This window comes from Stenella coeruleoalba (genome assembly GCF_951394435.1).
Source record: "Stenella coeruleoalba genome assembly, chromosome: 8".
NCBI lineage: Eukaryota > Metazoa > Chordata > Mammalia > Artiodactyla > Delphinidae > Stenella > Stenella coeruleoalba.
Window position 1 is genome coordinate 665,746 of NC_137154.1, and position 18,824 is coordinate 684,569.

The 18,824-nt window shown below is 58.1% G+C and overlaps 1 protein-coding gene across 3 annotated transcripts in view; it reads left to right on the forward strand.

Moving 5' to 3' along the window:
* Positions 1 to 18,824, forward strand: part of AP2A2 (adaptor related protein complex 2 subunit alpha 2) — a 64,153-nt gene that overhangs the window by 36,153 nt on the left and 9,176 nt on the right. The window contains exons 5-14 of one of the 3 annotated variants that reach the window (XM_079928621.1): positions 2,483 to 2,612; positions 5,689 to 5,790; positions 10,130 to 10,238; positions 11,553 to 11,703; positions 12,537 to 12,705; positions 13,840 to 13,977; positions 14,841 to 15,023; positions 15,605 to 15,702; positions 16,093 to 16,324; positions 16,433 to 16,606. In XM_079928621.1, the coding sequence (XP_079784747.1) occupies positions 2,483 to 2,612; positions 5,689 to 5,790; positions 10,130 to 10,238; positions 11,553 to 11,703; positions 12,537 to 12,705; positions 13,840 to 13,977; positions 14,841 to 15,023; positions 15,605 to 15,702; positions 16,093 to 16,324; positions 16,433 to 16,606 (1,486 nt within the window). Of the gene's footprint in view, positions 1 to 2,482; positions 2,613 to 5,688; positions 5,819 to 10,129; positions 10,239 to 11,552; positions 11,704 to 12,536; positions 12,706 to 13,839; positions 13,978 to 14,840; positions 15,024 to 15,604; positions 15,703 to 16,092; positions 16,325 to 16,432; positions 16,607 to 18,824 lie in introns of all 3 variants that reach the window. The other 2 variants (XM_079928622.1, XM_079928623.1) reach the window with 2 other exon arrangements.

The window sequence follows — 18,824 nt, forward strand, 5'->3', positions numbered from 1 at the left end:
AAAAAGCGGTCCCGAATGTGAGAGCTCAGAGGCGGTGGACGCACAGTAGCACGAGCACAGGGGAGGGCTGGCAGAGCTGATTGGAAGCACGTGGAGAACCAAGGTGACACCGTTACACACCTGTGAACCGGAAGACGCAGAGAACTTGGCGGGTGCCCTGAGAATTAAGTCACCGAGGTGGGAGAAAGACGTGGTATGATCAGAGTGGGCCAGAGGGGCAGGTGGGGCTGGAGGTTGGAGCCAGTCAGGAGGCAGCTGTGCCTCAGGGTCCTGACCCCCTCGTGCAGCCCCGCCCCTGCCCGGTGCACAGCTAACCTGGCTGCGGGTTGCCGGTCTCTGCTTTCAGAAGCAAGTTCCCCGGGATCAGAGCTTTGGCTCACTGTGACTGTTGCCTTCTTTCTAGCATTTTGACAATGCCTGGTATATAGTAAGCGCTCAGTAAATACCTGTTGGATGAGTGGAATGTGAAACAGAGGTAATCTCTGAAAGTGTTCAGATAATTCCAGAACACTTCCCTGAAGTAAAGGGTGGATTGCACTGCAGGTTGAAAGGACACAGAAGGGTGTGTGCTGAGACACAGCCTGGAGGGGCGGAGCCCAAGGTGGAGAAGAGAGCCTGCAGCAGGAAGATTGCTGAGGGGTGTGCGGGGAGCCCGCCTCGTTCTCTCAGTGTCAGCATCACAGGCAGCCGCTCTCGCCCCAGAAGCTCAGGTTGTGTGGACCTGCGAGCCCTCCTTGAAACAAATGACCAACGCTTGAAATCCAGCGACCAAATAGACTCAAAGTGGAGTTGTGGGGACGGAGGTGCCTGGGCGTGGAGCTGCAAGGCTGAGGGCGGCGGGGCAGAGCCGGGAGGTCGGGGAGGGAGGGACGATGGGGCGCCCTCCAGGCCGGGACTGAGCTCTGGGCCTTGACTGGAGACAGAGTTGAAGCTCAGGGGGCAGCGGTCTCCTTGCTTCGCACCGTCCTCCGGTGTTCCCACCAGCAGTGGCTGTACGGGTAGGGTGGGCTGCCAGCTGGTAGACCCTGCAGTAGAAACCGGCCGGCCTCTTTCAGCCGCAGTGTGTGGGCGCAGACGGCAGACACCCAGGAGGCCGCGAGGCCTGGAGGTTGCCGCTGCCCGCCGCTCCTGGAGCACGCGGCGCGGGGCCAGAGAGAGGGACAGGCGTCTGCCCCTACTCCCCGGAGGGTTTACATCCAAGAGAGAAATTTTTATTGAAGTAATTTTTCTTTGGCATGGAATGGGGGGTAGTTTAGGGGTTTGTCATATCCGTTGGGAGTTATTTAGGAACAAAAAAGCTAAAAGGAGGTAAATGGTAATGACAGCCCCCAAACCCTGCTCTTCCCTCCACGGAACGGGAACCCCACTGCTTCTGTCAGCACTTAGGGGGCGTGGACAGTTCTTCTCAGACGTGTTTTGATGGCCTCCTCTGGAACGCTCCTCGGTGGGCCTGCTGCTTGCCCGGCTGCATGGCAGTGTTTGGCTAGGGTCTGGGAGGAGGAGGGGTAAACAGCGTTGGGACCGTCTCTGTCCTCGGTCAGCACGAAAACCAGGACAGGAACCCTCCAGATGCCCCTTGCCCAGCGTAGCTGCGGTTGTTCCCTAGGCGCCCGCCGGGTGTGTAGGGGAGGAGATCTCTAGGTGGACACGGGGCGCCATGGCCGTGCAAGGCTCTCTGATACTCTCCCCTTTGGACTCTGTGTTATTAAGTGAGCTTAAAAAATACTGCTATTGGGGGCTTCCCTGGTGGCGTAGTGGTTAAGAATCCGCCTGCCAATGCAGGGGACACGGGTTTGAGCCCTGGTCCGGGAAGATCCCACATGCCATGGAGCAACTAAGCCTGTGCACCGCAACTACTGAGCCTGTGCTCTAGAGCCCACGAGCCACAACTACTGAGCCCACTTGTCACAACTACTGAAGCCCGCACACCTAGAGCCCATGCTCCGCGACAAGAGAAGCCACCACAATAAGAAGCCCGCACACTGCAATGAAGGGTAGCCCCCGCTCTCCGAAACCAGAGAAAGTCTGCGCGCAGCAACAAAGACCCAACACAGCCAAAAATAAAAATAACTAAAAAAGAAATGAAAAAAAATACTGTAATTCAGTTATTAGTTATTGGAACGTTAGCTCTCAGCCTGCGTAGCTGAGGTTGTGCACAGCACTTGGGAATTGCTGCTTCGGCGAGGAGCAGGTTAGCGGTGGCAGGACCCCTTCCCGTACACCGTGTTCGGGGCGACGTCCGTGGAGGTGGCCGCTCGAGCAGACGGCTGTCTGTCACTGTGCAGGCGTGGTCCCCACCAAGACCCGTCGCGAGAGGTGGGCCTGAGCTTGCTGCGTGGAGAGCTTGACGCGGCCTTGTCCCGAGTGTCCCTCCAGCCCCCGCACGGGTGCACCTCTGCTTCTGTGGTGACTGGGGTGTTGTCCGTGGGCTCTGGGCCGGGCTCGCCGCTGTGCCCAGGAGTGACTGCTGTCTGTCTTGCAGAGACACCATGGACAGCGTGAAGCAGAGCGCCGCCCTGTGCCTGCTGCGCTTGTACAGGACGTCTCCCGACCTCGTCCCCATGGGCGACTGGACGTCCCGCGTGGTGCACCTCCTGAACGACCAGCATTTGGTAGGTGCCTCTGGGCCAGTGTGCAGCCCCTCCCGTGGAGCAGCCTCTTTCGGGCCAGTGCGGTGCGAGCAGCTGTGTGTGACTTCCGAGATGCTTGGGGCGACGTCCACGACCCGTCCATCGAGCCTGGGAGCGCCTGTGGTTAGGGGTCGGGAGCCCCTGCCCTGGGGACAGGGTGGACTGGACAGGGTCTCTGGCTCACCCTGTCACCAGGCGTTGGAGGGTCTCCAGCTTGCCGGCTGCAGGGACGAACAAGGCACAGCCCAGCATCTTCTGGAAACACTGCGTCCACTGAGGGCTTCACAAGGCGTGCCTGTCCTCACCCTGTGTAAGGCTGTCAGAGGGCTGTCCTGTAGCCCCCCAGGCTCTGGCGTGCAGGCTGCCTGATGCACATGGCTGGTGCGCGAGCCGGGCCCGAGCCCTCCCCGTGTCGCAGGCCAGGGCAGGGAGATGCGGAGCGATTCGCTGGCTGTGGTTGGCCGTGAGTCATGGGCCCTTGTCCACGCTGACACCCGGAGGCGGGGCCGAGTAGGAAATGAGGCTGGACAGAGTGGCCTTGTCCTGCCGGAATCCCGTTGTACAAACGAGAGAATCGAGGTTCCACACAGAATTTCCTGCTGAGCTGATAGGTGTTAGCACATTAGCTGGTTACTCCATTGTTTCCCAGAAGAGAAATTTCCCTTAAAGATTAAATGAAAAGTAACCCATCGGCATATGTAGACTCAGAGACGAGAGCTGGTGGTTGGGCGGCTTGCCTGTTGGGCTGCCCGGCGAGCTGGCCCTCCGTCGTTTCCCACGCTTACCAGGAACGTTCGAGTCTGAATAGGGCAGCCCTTCCTCGGAGGGGAGGGGGCGTCTGCAGGCCGTGCTGCGGGGGCGGGGGCCTCGGGCCGCAGCGTTCACATGCGGGCCTCGCGTGCCGGGCCATGCTCCACCTCTTCGGGTTCAGGCCCTGCCGTGGAGTCAGGCGGCCAGGCTGGAGGCCGTGGGGCGTTTTCCAGTTTTGCAGACGAGAAAACTGAGGCTCAGAGAGGTTGGACGGCTTCACACAGGTCCGGGCTTGAACCCGGAGCCGACGGCAAGGCAGGGCCGGGGCAGGGCCGTCCAGAGCCCAGGTGTGGCGGGGACGCGGCCCAGTGCTCTGAGCAGGCGTTATTGCCTATGGTTCGTGGCATTTTACCAGGAGTTGTCATCACTCCTGCCTTGTCGGGGGAGCCTTCTGCAGCCACATGCCGACAGGTGCCGAGGCCCAAGGCCAGCGACGCCCACACCGAGCGCTTTCCAGGGTGGTGGAGCCGTGTCTCGCCGGCCGGGAGGCTCTCCTCCTTGGACGCTTCTGTGCCCGGCTGTTGGGTTCGCTTTTGTATTTTCACGTACCCGGCTCTGTTGCCAGGTGCACTGCTTGGCGCCCTTGTGGTTCTAGGCCACAGGAGCCCAGCTTGCGTTGGGCGAGGTGGAGGGGCGTCTCAGCCAGCCCAGGGTGAGGCCGCGTCCACCGGCCAGCTCTCCCTTCACCTCTGCTGCTCTCTGCACCTGCTCTCTGCCCTCCGCGGGGCTGTGGCTTCTTGTCGCACACCTCCTGACTTTGCCACCAAAGGTGTGAGATTTGGCTTCTTTGGTCTCAAGGTCAGGAAACCTCAGGAAGAGTGTCACTCGCCCACCCAGAGGGAGCAGGCCCTTCCGAGAGCAGCGGAAGAGGCGGGAGGGCTGTGACGTGCAGAGCCCTGCGCCAGGCCTGGCCCTCCCTTAGTCGTGTGCGGCCCGAGCGGTGTCCCGAGGGGGGAGAGGAGGCGGCCCGGGTCGGGGGTTGGGGGCTGGGGCCTGCAGAGCCACGGCTGCGTGGGCCCCCCAGCCCTCTCCTCACACCGCCTTCCTGCAGAGACCCTGCGGGCACGCAGGGAAGGTGAGAAGCTGCACCTCGGGAGCCAACCAGCCCCAACTGACTTCTGTCAGAATGTTTCCTGATTCATCCCGCAGGTGAATCTTCCTGGGGAAGCAGGCTGTGTCCCAAACACTCAGAAGCCACGGTGAAAGAGACTCTGCCCTGCGTGTTGCAAACGCCAGTTTGTTAAAGCTCTGTGTTTGGCCCTTATCGCCCACTGAGATGTGGACAGTGAGGCCAGTTAGACCCGTTTCTTTAGCGTGGCTTTCGCGTTTCCATCAGAAAGACGAAAGAACAGCACAGCGGTGGCCTCTGATGAGGTGGCTGTGGTGCTGGACCTGACCCCGCCTCGGCTGCAGAAACCCTGCCACCTTCTCCCGCAGGCTCGGGAGTGGGGGTGGGGGAGGGGCTCGGGAGTGGGGGTGGGGGGGGCTGGAGGGATTACTGATGATTCGAGGGGGTTTGTTTGCATCTTTACACCCGTTTTTGTCAATGGGTGTCATTCGTTTTGTCTTTTCTTTCTTATATTTGCAAGAGACCTTCTCTACCTAACCAGCGTCTCCCTCCAGGAGACATGAGTTACTGGGAGTAAATACTAGTGTCCCAGGATGACAATAGAGACTCCCCTGGGCTGCGTGGAAGGTCCCCGTGTGCTGAGGCCAGGGTTCCGCGGGCCTCCGTGGGGAGGGTCAGGTCTCGTCCAGGCCCGGTGGTGCTTTCAGGACAGAGGGCAGAGACACGGCTTGGACGACCCTTCAAAATGGGGAAAAATGGGCTTTTCAGTTGCTGTTTTACACGATCTCAGTTTGGGGTTGTAAAGATTGATGTGAGTCTGAACACGGTGTGTCCACCCGGAATGATCTAGATCGGGGCAGCGAGCGCAGAGGCAGGCGATGCGGGGGGGAGACTGGGGCCCGGAGCCGCTGCCCCGCGTTGGCCTTCGCTGAGGCAGGGTCTGGGCTAGAGGGGTGCTGGATTTCCCAGTTTTCAGAGAGACACTAGAACAAGAAAACAACCAAGTGTGCACCTTGCTTTCTAAGCACATTGGGAGCTGATCAGAGTGGGCCCGAGGTGGCCCTGGGCTGCCTCTGCGTTTGCTCTTCTGAATTTAAAGTTCTGTTTAGAAAAGGAGTTTAAAATGAGAGGGTGTCGTCAGGAGCTTTGGCGTCTAAACGTGTGTGTGTCTCCTCTCAGGGTGTGGTGACTGCCGCCGCCAGCCTCATCACCACCTTAGCACAGAAGAACCCGGAAGAGTTTAAAACCTCTGTGTCTCTGGCCGTCTCCAGGTTAAGCAGAGTAAGTCCGTCGAGGGGAACGGAACTCGGTGGGTTTTGGTCTTAGTTATTTTCTCTAATTAATGTATGTACTTTTTGGAATGCAAGATGTTTGGGTCACTTTGTAAGTTCAGGGGTGGAAATGTGTCTTGGTTCATAGCTGATTGGCTTTTCTTTCGACCTTTTTTTAAAAAAATTTTTTTAATTAAAAAAAGTTTTTTTAAATGTTTTTAATATATATTTTTTTACATCTTTATTGGAGTATAATTGCTTTACAATGGTGTGTTAGTTTCTGCTTTATAACAAAGTGAATCAGTTGTACACATACATATGTTCCCATATCTCTTCCCTCTTGCGTCTCCCTCCCTCCCACCCTCCCTATCCCACCCCTCTAGGTGGTCACAAAGCACCGAGCTGATCTCCCTGTGCTATGCGGCTGCTTCCCACTAGCTATCTGTTTTACGTTTGGTAGTGTATATATGTCCATGCCACTCTCTCACTTTTTCACAGCTTACCCTTCCCTCTCTTTCGACCTTTTTGTCAGAAATGCCCTGTTCGCGCGGCCAAGTGCACAGAGCAGAGCAGCTCAGCCCCTGGCCCCGCTACAGGGAGGGAGCGTCCTCAAACTGCGTTCAGCTCTGCACTAAATTTTGTGTGACAAGATCACACAGTATATGTTGTTTTATGATTGGCTTGCTTTGCTCGACATGTGAAGTTGGCGAATTGTTTCGAGTGCCGATGGTTGATCCCTGCTGCCGTGCAGGGTCTGTGCCCCACCCGCCTGTGCCTCGTCTTGTCCAGCACTTAGCCATCCCCCTGGAGGTGACTGTGACGGGCCTGCCCCCTGCCCAGCGCCGGGGGCCACCTCGCGTTGTGATCTGGTCTACGCTTTCCTGCTTATCTGCGAGCTGGGGCAGCTTTGCACGTCTGCTAGCTTTTTGAATACCTTCTTTTGTGAAGAGCCTCTTCAGTCTTTTCACCTATTTTCCCATGGCGTTGTCTTTTTTGTTGTTTTATAGAAGTTCTTATTTTATTTTGTTAATTTACCTTAATTTTGTATTTATTTATTTGTTTGTTTGTTTGTTTTTGGTATGCGGGCCTCTCACTGTTGTGGCCTCTCCTGTTGCGGAGCACAGGCTCCGGACACGCAGGCTCAGCGGCCATGGCTCACGGGCCCAGCCGCTCCGCGGCATGTGGGATCCTCCCAGACTGGGGCACGAACCCGTGTCCCCTGCATCGGCAGGCGGACTTCCAACCACTGCGCCACCAGGGAAGCCCCTTGTATTTATTTTTACATTTATATTTACTTATTTTTTTGGTCACGTCACGTGGCGTGTGGGATCTTAGTTCCCGACCAGGGATCGAACCCGGGCCCCCTGCAGTGGAAGTGCTGGAAGTGAGGAGTCTTATCCACTGGACCGCCAGGGAAGCCCCCTTTATATACTGTAGATATGAGCACTTTGTTGGTTAGATTGGGTTGAACCAAACAAAATTGCCAACTTTTAATCATTATTGATCTACAAAAATGCCACCTTCGTATAGTTCAGCCTACTCTGTGTTTAAAAATCTTGTCCTGCTATGTAACTTGCCGTTTCAGTCTCTTATGAAGTCTTCTGTGATCAGAAATTCCACATTTTAATATAGTCAGACTTACTAATCCTTTCCCGCATGGTTAATGTCTTCGTGTCCGTAAATGTCTGAGGTTGTTCCCTGTTCTGAGGGCTCGCGTGCAGGTTGACGATCGACCTGGGGCAGGTGTGTCTGTGTGGTGCCGCTTTCTCCCTGCAGACTCTGCGCTGCCCTCGGTCCCACACCAGCGGCCGGGTCTGTGCTGCACTCCGTTGGTTTCTCTGTACATCTTTGCACCAGTGGTGTGACTTCGGGCTAATTTGATGTTTAGTGGGGCCAGTGTTCCCCCACTCAACAGAATCCTACTGGGGCTGCCTTTAGTCTGTAGGTCAGTTTTGGGAGAATTCAAATCTATGTAGTATTGAGATTTTCAATCTGTGACCATGGTGTTTCTCTCCATTTACTTAGTCTTTAATTTTTCTCAAAAATGTTTCAACTTCTCGAGTAGAGGTTCTTTTATTTTTTATTCAACTTGTCTTTATATACTTTATTTAAAAGATGCTATTCTCAATGGTACCCTAAAAATGTTATTACACGATAGTAGAATATAGTATAAAATGCTTGTTTGCACAGTTGGTTTCTGTATATTGCCCTTGATGTTGGCAATTTTGCCAAACTCACCTATTAATTTTGGTAATTTATACGTGGATTGCTTTGGGCCTTCTCTGTACCCCGTCATGTGGTCTGTGGACAATGGCAGTTTTCCCCTTTCCCAGGCCATGTTTGTTTATACTTTCTGCTTTACGGCTCCAATCCCGACCTCCACTGCAGTGTTGAATATGAGAGATAATCGGTGTCTTGTTTCTGCTCTCGAAGGGAAGGTCTGCGATGTTTCACTGTTAAGCACGACTTAGGCTGGTTTTGTCAGTGTTCCTTCTCTTTGCTACATTAAGGAAATTCCTTTCTATGTCTTTGCTAACATTTTTATCATTGGTTAACTGATGAAGCCATTTGAATTTAGGGTTTTCTTTGTGAGACAACTTCTAATTATGCATTCAATTCAGATTCAGTTCTTGACATTTGCTAACTTGTGTGAATACTCAGACACGTTGGCCGGAAGTTACTCTGTGTGCCGGCTTCACGGTGAGGCCTCCCTTCTCCATTTTGACGCTGGGTGTTCGCCCTTTTCGTTCTTTGCTTGATTAATCTCACCAGGTGTGATGCTGTGTAAGAATTAATCTCGTCAGGTGTGATCCTGTGTAAGAATTAATCTCACCAGGTGTGATCCTGTGTAAGAATTAATCTCGTCAGGTGTGATCCTGTGTAAGAATTAATCTCACCAGGTGTGATCCTGTGTAAGAATTAATCTCACCAGGTGTGATCCTGTGTAAGAATTAATCTCACCAGGTGTGATCCTGTGTAAGAATTAATCTCACCAGGTGTGATCCTGTGTAAGAATTAATCTCACCAGGTGTGATCCTGTGCAAGAATTAATCTCACCAGGTGTGATCCTGTGTAAGAATTAATCTCACCAGGTGTGATCCTGTGTAAGAATTAATCTCACCAGGTGTGATCCTGTGTAAGAATTAATCTCGTCAGGTGTGATCCTGTGTAAGAATTAATCTCGTCAGGTGTGATCCTGTGTAAGAATTAATCTCACCAGGTGTGATCCTGTGTAAGAATTAATCTCACCAGGTGTGATCCTGTGTAAGAATTAATCTCACCAGGTGTGATCCTGTGCAAGAATTAATCTCACCAGGTGTGATCCTGTGTAAGAATTAATCTCACCAGGTGTGATCCTGTGTAAGAATTAATCTCACCAGGTGTGATCCTGTGTAAGAATTAATCTCACCAGGTGTGATCCTGTGTAAGAATTAATCTCACCAGGTGTGATCCTGTGTAAGAATTTCTTTGGACTCTGTTGATCCTGTTTTGATTTTTCTACCTTATTACTTTCTGCTTATTGTGTCTTTATTGTTTTCTCTGCTTTCTTTGGCTTAATTTGCTGGTCTCTTTCCGAACCTTTGAGATGAATTCAATGCTTTTGTTTCTCTATTTGTTTCATTGTGTGCATTTAAGGCTGTAAGCTTGTCTCTAAGTGTGGTGTTAGCTGCATGAGACGTGTTCGAAAGGCTGGCTGTGTCCATGCGATGGCGCGGTCCTTCTACCACTCGGTGCGTCTGCACCTGCTTCTGCTGGTCCCGTCAGTGCTTTACACGGCTTGGAGTTCACCCACTGCAGGAGTGGCCGCGTCCCAGGTCACTCATGACCTAGTGTCGCTCGCCGCTGCGAGCTTTGTGACAGGAGCCGCTCCGAGCTCCCAGACGCAGGACGTGGGGAGGTGCTGGGCTGCGTGTTGGTGGGCGTGTGCTGCCTTAAGGGACAGTCCCGTGTTCAGGAGGCTGAGGGGGTGTCTGTCCTGCCCAGACTGCGTGGGACAGGCGGGTGGCAGCGTGATGGGAGGCCGCTTGCTTTTGGGCCTGGGCAGCTCACGGCGGGGCCTGTGCTCGGGGCGGTGTGGGTGCAGGGCTGATGACTGAAGGCCTCCCTTCTGCGTTGAATGCACTTTCCCAGTCTAGGCTCCGAGAACTCCGTACTGAGTGCAGCGTCGCTCTTGTGCTCTCGGGGTCGGGTGCCCAGGGTTTGTGTCCTGCAGGGGAGGGGCGTCATCGCGCAGTGGCTCCTCCTGGGGCCTGGGCGCCTGTGCTCCTGCCCTTCAGACACAGACAAGTGTGCCTCACGCTCTCAGCACGCCTGCCCGTGGTGTCTCATCCCCCTGTGCTGTTTTGCAGATCGTGACGTCGGCCTCCACAGATCTCCAGGATTACACGTACTATTTCGTCCCGGCTCCCTGGCTATCAGTCAAACTTCTGAGGCTGCTGCAGTGCTACCCGCCCCCAGGTGACAGCCGTGCAGCAGAGGCCTCTCCGCAGGGGTTTCCTGCAGCGTTTTAGGGTTAGGGCTCTCGTTGGCTACCTTTAAAGTCCTCTCCGGTGCTGGCTCTTGTTCTCTGGATCTTTCTGTGATGCTGCCATGGCTCTTGGCTTTCCCCAGCAGCTGGTAGAGAAATCACAATTTTGGTACGGCTCGGGGTGATCGCTGCTTTTACGAATAATTCTGGAAACTGTTTGAAACCTTACATCCTAAGTTGTTAACAATCTGTAACCTTAAAGCACACATCACGGATGTTGTTATGTTCGTGTTTTATTCTAAAAACGTTACATTTGACTAGTATGGTAGGTATCTAGAAATAGAATTTCCTGGTTGAAGAATGCACAAGAGAATTTGCGTTCAATACTTCCAAATTGCCTCTACAAAGATGGTTTTGTTGTTGTAACCTTTACATTATAATCTTCATTTGTGTTTGTACAAGGTATGTCTTTGTTAAATTCCAGTAACTTTCCATTCTGAGTCTGTTCTATACTAAAGCGTGAGTTGCACGCCCTGCGGCAGAGCCCTCGCGTGGGAGCGGGACCCCGCCGTTGCCTCCCACTCCCGCCCACCGGCTGCCCCCATCTCTCCTGCGGCAGTAGTTCTCTCCGTGGAACTGACCTCTGCCTCCTTTATTCCGAGATCTGGGGCGACTCCGACCCCCGATGGGGGTGGATCTCATCACCCTCCTCCTCCTTTCAGGCCCCTGCCCCCAACCCCGGGGCGGCTTTGGGAGCCCTGCCCTCCGTGCACTCGGGTGCGCAGGGCCCGCCCTCCCTGAACAGCTGGTGGTTGGGCCGGTGCCTTAGATGCGCTGCAACAGTTTCTGGAGTTCTGGTATTTTTATTGCTTTCTCAGTCTTTTTTTTGGTGCCTTATTTCTTTTCTTCTGGTTTGACTAGAACTTAAAATTTTTTCTTTCTCATTTTATTGCTCTTCAGACTGTTTTCTCTATTTCTATTGGTAATAGCAGGTAGAGGAAAAAACCTTTTGCCCCCCCCTTCCCTCAAACTTTGACATCATGTGTTTTGTCCACGTCTCTGAGATTTTATTTTCCTGGACTTATATAATCTATATTTCAGCAAAAACTTGTGTATGTTATTTGTGTTAAAATGTATGAGTAGTTACCCTGGCTGGCAAATCCTCTTATTTTAAGCAGCCACACGGTTTGAGTAGGGGTCCTCGCCCTTCGTTTTGGGGTTGTGAGATGAAGAGTACCAATACTCAGGCGGGGCGGCCGTGTGGGCCAAGGGGAGCCAGGCCAACGTCTGTCTGTCTCGCCCAGAAGACCCTGCAGTGCGAGGCCGCCTGACCGAGTGCCTGGAGACGATTCTGAACAAAGCCCAGGAGCCGCCCAAGTCCAAGAAGGTGCAGCACTCCAACGCCAAGAACGCCGTGCTCTTCGAGGCCATCAGCCTTATCATCCACCACGACAGGTGGGCCCCGCGGCCTGGGCCCCACGCCACCCTCCCTGGCGGGCCGCCCCGTGCGCATTCCGGCCTCAGACCCTCCACGCCGTGAGCGTGACTGCCGTGGTCTTACTTCCCCCAGACGGCTGCCCTGCTTCTCTTGGGCATCCTGCCCGACCCGCTGCTCCCAGGGCCACCTGGGAGTGCAGCATGAGCATGTGTGTCCTCTAGGCTTTGTTGGTCCGAGGCCGTGGTGGGAAAGTGTGTGGAGGTGGCATGGGGAGGGGAGGGGGTGGGGGGCGCTCCTGCGGCCCCGCCTTCCTGCAGCGCTTCCGCCGGGTGCAGCTGCCGGAGCTCTGCGGTCCACGGGGCTGGGCACCGGTGACGAGACTCTCCCCCTCGGAGCGGCCTCCCTGTCCTTGTTAAGTGTTCAGAGGGCAGAGTGAAGAGCGAGCAGAGACGTAACGCCGCGTTTCCCGTAGTCGGTGCTTAAGTAGCCAGTAACCTCTGTTGTATCACCTCCGTCTGTGCGTCTGTCTCTCGGTGTCGCGACTTTCGTCCAGCTGTCGGCCAAGCGGGTTCTCTGGCTGAGGCTTGGTGAAAGCCGGGTCCCCTGCCGCCTCCGCCCCGCCAGCTTGGCGTGGAGGCTGGGGGTCTCAGCTGCCCTCGACCCTCTGGAGTCAGGGGTTCTGCAGATGCACTCAGAAATGCTCTGGGGGACGCAAGGCACGGGTCCTTGTGTGGTACCAACTAGAGTGAGCGTCAGGTCTTGCGTCCCGGGAGGCCGCGGTGGCCGTGAACGTGGCACGGCCTAGGCCGAGTGGAGGACCCCTGCCCACCCACCTCTCCCGTCCGCACAGCGAGCCAAACCTGCTGGTCCGCGCCTGTAACCAGCTGGGCCAGTTCCTGCAGCACCGGGAGACCAACCTGCGCTACCTGGCCCTGGAGAGCATGTGCACGCTGGCCAGCTCCGAGTTCTCCCACGAGGCTGTGAAGACACACATTGAGACGGTCATCAATGCCCTGAAGGCAAGTGTGCTCTTCTGGGGCTGCCTGGCCACGGGGGCGCCTTGTCCCTCAGGCTGTCACTCATGAGCTACCCGGGGGGGGGGGTCCCGCGGTCACTTGGGGTCGTGCGCTCGGGCCCTGGGCGATCTGGCGGGCTGCGTGCGTCCCCAGGCGGTTCTGCCCTCTGCCCGCAAGAGACCATGACCACACAGGGCATCTCCCACTGGGCCTGGCACGTGAGCAGAGTCGCAATAAAAATTGGGAATGATAGAAACTGTTCGTTTTGGTAGAAGGATGAAATATTTTGTCCACGTCTCCGAGAAAACTCGCTCCTTGCAGAAGAATATTTGCTTTTGTCAGGGAATTGAAATTCCAGAGCTGGAAGAGCCAAGCTGAGGTCGTCTGCTCTAATGAGGGTTGGTTCCTCAGGGTCAGACACAGCCACATCCACTGCGTTCCTACGTGTTAGAAAACTGAAGGCAGGTGGGGAAGCTACAGAACCCACTGTCTTGGTCCTGGGCTTCCTGCTGAGAACACGTCTGACCCTGTTCCTTTGGGTTTGCGCGTGTTTAATAGACGTTTGTGGTGTGTGTTTTGAACAGGAGCCGTACAAAGGTTTGGAATCGCGCTTTCTGGTGTTTCGAATTCCTCCTGGGTGGTTTTCAGTCACTGCCTGGATCAGAAAGACTTGCTCTTGCCGTGCCTGTGGCTGGGCCCATGGCAGTGCCTCTCATGCTGTCCTGTGCTGGGGAGCAGCTGTGCTCTTGTTTCTGAGGGTCCGGGGTGGGGCTGGGAGCCAGCACGGGGACAGGCTCTCAGGTGACGCAGAAGGGGCCGGTCTGTGACCACACAGCAGGCGGCCTCTGACCCACCCCCTGGGGATGGAGTGTGATCGTGATCTTGGCCGGTCCAGAGCTGCGGAGTCTGAATGCCGGAGTGAGGGGGGCAGTGGGGTGGCAAGTGAGGGGCTCTCGGGGTCCTGGATTTGGGTGCTGAGTGGGCAGAGCTCCGAGTGAGCACTGGGACGGGGGCGGGGGGGGGGGTGCCTGAGCCGCCCGGCTCGGGACCGTGGGAGGGCATGTGTCACAGTGGACTGCCACCGTCCCCTGCCCAGGCTCCTTTCATGTGGCTGTTGGCTCTGTGCTCGTTCCCCAGACGGAACGGGACGTGAGCGTGCGGCAGCGGGCCGTGGACCTCCTCTACGCCATGTGCGACCGCAGCAATGCCCAGCAGATCGTGGCCGAGATGCTGAGCTACTTGGAGACGGCCGACTACTCTATCCGAGAGGAGATTGTGAGTTCTGGCGGCCTGTGTGTCGTCACCGGCCCCGATGCCTGTGTCTCAGCTGAAGCGCGTCCCTGCAGCCTTGTTGAGAATCTACTACGGACTGGACGAGAGGCCTTTGCTTTAGCTTTTTTATCAGCATGTTCAGGGGAGCCTTCCAGTCTTCCAGAATCACTTGGCAGAGGCTCTCCCCCTCCCCCCCGTGCGGAGGTCCCGGGAGGCAGGTGCTCAGCACAGAGGGAGCAGGGCGTGCGTGGGGGGTGGGCGCAGCGGGGACACAGGCCGGCGTGGCAGTGAGGGGGCCCCAGCGCCCAGCTTTGGGCCCAGCTCTGGGCTTGAAGGACTCGAAGCCGAGGGCGGTGACGAGGTGGGTGTTCTGGAACGGTGCTCTGGGGTCGTTACGGAGGGTCGACTTGGAGGCCAGAGGGTGTGCAGAGCAGGTGGATGGGGGATCTGGGGCGCGGTCAGGAGGTCACGCTGGGGAAGGTGGGCGTGCGGGCGGCAGCACGGGGGGCCGGGCTCCAGGTTGGCGACCGATGCTGCTCAGGGCAGGCTCGGTGCAGGAGGAGGCTGTACCCGGGGGAGGTGAGGGGCCTGCTTTCCGCAGCCCGGAGCAGGTGCCCTGGGGAGCTGGGAGAAGGGCTGTCGGAGCAGGAGGCCCAGCGAGCGCGGGCGGCGCTTTGCCAGCGGGGCTGCCTGGGCTGCGGGCCGGGTGGCGGGGGGGAGGACGGGGCTCGCTGTGCCTCTCTCGACACGTCCCTCCACGTCTGCTCCTGGAACCTTAGACTTACGGGCTCCTTTGACAAGTGGGGGTCGCTTTGACGTGGGTTCAGGCCCTTCTGAGGCCCTCCCTGAGTGGCCGTGCCCTGCAGGTGCTGAAGGTCGCCATCCTGGCGGAGAAGTACGCCGTGGACTACACGTGGTACGTGGACACCATCCTGAACCTGATCCGCATCGCTGGAGACTACGTGAGCGAGGAGGTGTGGTACCGCGTCATCCAGATCGTCGTCAACCGGGACGACGTGCAGGGCTACGCCGCCAAGACGGTGTTTGAGGTGTGGCCCCGCCCCGCCCCCGCCAGCCTTCCCGCAGGCCGGGCTCCGGCACTGCTCCTGCCTCCGCTGGAGTCTCGGTGCCCTCTGTCCCTGATTTCAGCACAGCGACCCCGGGTGGGAGGCTCTCGGTCAGCGCATGGCCTCCTGAGCAGGCTGCCCGGGCTGGGGCCTTGGGCTGGCCTCTGTGTGTCCGAGAGCAGGTGTGGGGCCGCCACGGTGGGCTTGTGGTCTCTGTCGGCGAGGGCCGTGTGCCCCCGCCCCTGCCCAGGGCCCACGCGTCAGTTTTTGGGAGCAGCTCTCGTTCCAGGGGTGGGATCGGCCGTGGCCCTGCCCGTGGGGCTCCCCTGCTACTGATCCCTCTGCCGAAGTGGCCAGGAGAGAGGATGGCGCAGGGAGTGCATTCGGGAGGGGCTCAGGAGGCTCTGGGGGCTGCGGCCGCGTGCAGAGCAGGCTCCCTGGGAAGGCAGCCTGAGCCCGCTCTCCTGGCTCGTCACACGGCTCAGTGGCTTTCTCCGGAGGCCGAGCTCTACTGGTGCTTCCTCTGCCTGGGCACCAGGCTCACTGCGCGTGCTCTTCCGTAGGCGCTGCAGGCCCCAGCGTGCCACGAGAACCTGGTCAAAGTCGGTGGCTACATCCTAGGGGAGTTTGGGAACTTGATAGCAGGAGACCCGAGATCCAGGTGAGTCACCCGGGAGCTGGGAGTCCCGCGTCCAGTGCCAGGCCTGTGCCCACTGATTCACACCCGATGGCCTAGTAGAGGCCAGCTGATGTCCCGAGCTCCCCAGGACAGCCCGTAGCGAGGGGACATCCGCTCTGGTTGGCTGTACAGAACACAGGGATTCTGGGGGGAAGGAGGCATGGCTGATGGCCGGCGCTGTTCAGAGGGGAGCCTGGACTTGGCCTGGAGCGGGAACGCACAGCTTCTGGCTGAGCGTGGGCTCATGCCCCAGAGTCACTCCGCGCTCACTCCCCGTCTTGTGGGGACACACGGGGGTCAGGCTCAGGCGGGGTGGTCCAGGCGGGGAGTGAGGCGTGGAGGTGACGCTGTGCCCCATGTGTGCCCCCCCAGCCCCCTGACCCAGTTTCACCTGCTGCACTCCAAGTTCCACCTGTGCAGCGTCCCCACCAGGGCGCTCCTCCTGTCCACTTACATCAAGTTCGTGAACCTCTTCCCGGAGGTGAAGGGCACCATCCAGGACGTGCTGCGCAGTGACAGCCAGCTGAAGAATGCTGACGTGGAGCTGCAGCAGCGCGCCGTCGAGTACCTGCGGCTCAGCACTGTCGCCAGCACCGACATCCTGGTGCGCCACGCTGCTCTATTGCCCCCCGCCTCGCCTTGGCCACCCTTTCTGGGGGCCGGAGGCCATGGGGCTTCGTGCTGCGCTGACCTAGGGCTCCTTTCCCCCCAGGCGACTGTCCTGGAGGAGATGCCTCCGTTTCCAGAACGTGAGTCTTCTATCCTGGCCAAGCTCAAGAAGAAGAAGGGCCCCAGCACGGTGACCGACCTGGAGGAGGCCAAGCGGGAGAGGAGCGCCGACGTCAACGGGGGCCCCGAGCCCGCCCCGGCCAGTGCCAGCGCTGCGGTGGGTCCCCTCCTGAGGGCCGTACCCTGCGTGAGCTCCTGGGGCACCTGGTCCCCGAGATCCGTGACCCTGGACTGTTGTCGTTGGGGGGCAGGCTGACCCAGACGCCTGTGTCTGTCAGCCAGACTGTGTCTGTCGGATGGTTGTCTGGGGTCCGCGGTCAGCTCCCACGTCTCGCCTCGGCTTTGGAGTTAGAAGACGTGGTCACCCGTCTCTTGCACGACTGCCGTGTAGTCCCGCACCCCTCGCTGGTTTCCAGTGGACCCACCTCCTGCTGTCCTCAGAGGTTTTTCACTAGTGAGCGCGTTAGAGCGAGCGTCCTGTTCACGCACGATGCCCTGAGAACATGTCCTTTGACGTTCGTCGGGGAAGATGCCGTTTTGAGAGTTGTGTTTCCTTTCTCGGCTCAGTGGAGGGAGCCCGGGGAGCAGGTGCGTTAGCCCGGCTGGGCAGCAGCCCCTGCGGCCCTGCAGGCGGCTCCCGAGGACCTTGGTCTTTATGCTTGGCCCGTCGGGAGGCAGCCTGGAGAGCTGTGTGTCCCCTCCAGGACGCCGGTGCGGCACCATGGACGGTGCTGCTTACGCTGCGCGGCGGCCTCCGTGAGGGCGGGCCCCACTGGTGGCGCGTGCGGCGTGTGGACGGCCCGGGGCCCGGCTGGTTTGCTCATCCAGAGCGTGCTCGTGTCTGAGTCCTGCTGCTCCTTGGGGGGCGCTTGCCTGGCTCCACGTCTCCTTGTGTGCCCCGGGGCCTCGGGCCCGCCGTGAGGCCTGTGCTCAGACCTGGCCTGGCCCTTGACTTGGGGCCCCGTCACAGCCAGGACCTCTCACCTGAGCCCTGATACCTTCTCTCCAGGGGCGCCCTTCGTGGCCCTGTGGATGTGAGTTCCCGTTCGTCCTCACGGCTCAGGGAGCTGGGGCAGGGGGAAGGCCTTGACGGGGCTGGGGAGTTGAGGCAGAAGCAGCAGGACAGGAAAGAGGCTGGGGTCCCTCCTGGCTGGGATTCTCCTCCTGGTGTCTTCTCTCTCCTGTCTTCAAACTCAGAAGGGAGGCCCCGCCGCCAGGTGGCGTTGAGATGTCTGGATCTCACGAGAACGCCTGGGCTGCCTTTTGCTTTGGGCAGTAGTGGCCAGAATGCCTTTTATTTAGGGTCGCAGGTCATGCCAGGAGGCGATTTTCTTTGTGGCCTTCCTGGGAGCTCGGCTCAGCTGTGGCTTTGGGGTGCTTGTCTGTGCGCCTTGAGGGTGGGTGTCTGGAGGCTGCCGGTCCTCCTGGGGCTTTGGGCTGGCGGAGGAGCCCAGAGCCACCCTGCACCCTGTGGTGTGCGGCGCTTTGAGCAGGTGTAACCTGTGCAGAGCCGGGTGCCAGGCCGGCTCCTGGGGGAGGGTCTCCCCGAGTCCTGAGAAGAGGGGGAGGCGGCGAAGCGGCGGGGGGTCCCAGTGCTGCAGGGTAGAGCCTGCACGTGGGGTCTGGGGAGGGAGTAGGCGTCTTAGCGGGGCCTCCCTAAGGAGCAGCCTTGCTTTTGTCTGTCCGTGTTTGACTTAATGGGACAGAAGGGTTTGCCTACTTTAAAAAGCATTTGCACTGTTCTTTGGGAACCAGTGGAGACATTGTGCAGTAGGTGGCAGAGGTGCAGTGACCTCGTCAGGCTGCGGGTTCTGTGGCCCAGACAGAGGCCTTTCTCGCGTCACTCACAGCAGGCTTGGGCCCCCCCCCCCGCCCCGGGAGCAGCTCCTAACCTTGGGTGGCCAGGCTCCCGAAGATGGCCTCGCTGGCGGGAGGCTGTTGTGAGGGGCTGTGTGTGTGGGAGTGTCATCCCAGGTGCAGGGCCAGGAGCCCCCGTGGCCATTTCATCGACTCTCCCCAATGGCGCAGAAGCTTCTGAGGAAGCTTGACAGCTCCTCTGGGGGCCCCTCCCCTTCTCCTGGGGAGCACGGCCTGGCCTGTCGGCTCTGCCCAGGAGCCCCTTTCACCCGGAGCCGCCCGCTTCCGGGCCGCTTCCGGCCGCAGGGTGGGCCTGGCGCGCGGCCTGCCCTGGAGCCCCAGGAAGGAGGGCCTGGCGCACGGAGCGGAGCTCTTGGCCGGCTCAGGCCCACGTCCTCTCTGCGGGACGGGACACGTGTTCTGTAACGCCTCTTTTGTCTCAACGTGGAATCCATACAGAAGATCATCTGCCTAAGCGTGTAATGTTTTAGAAATTCAGTGCAGTGCTCTAAAAATAA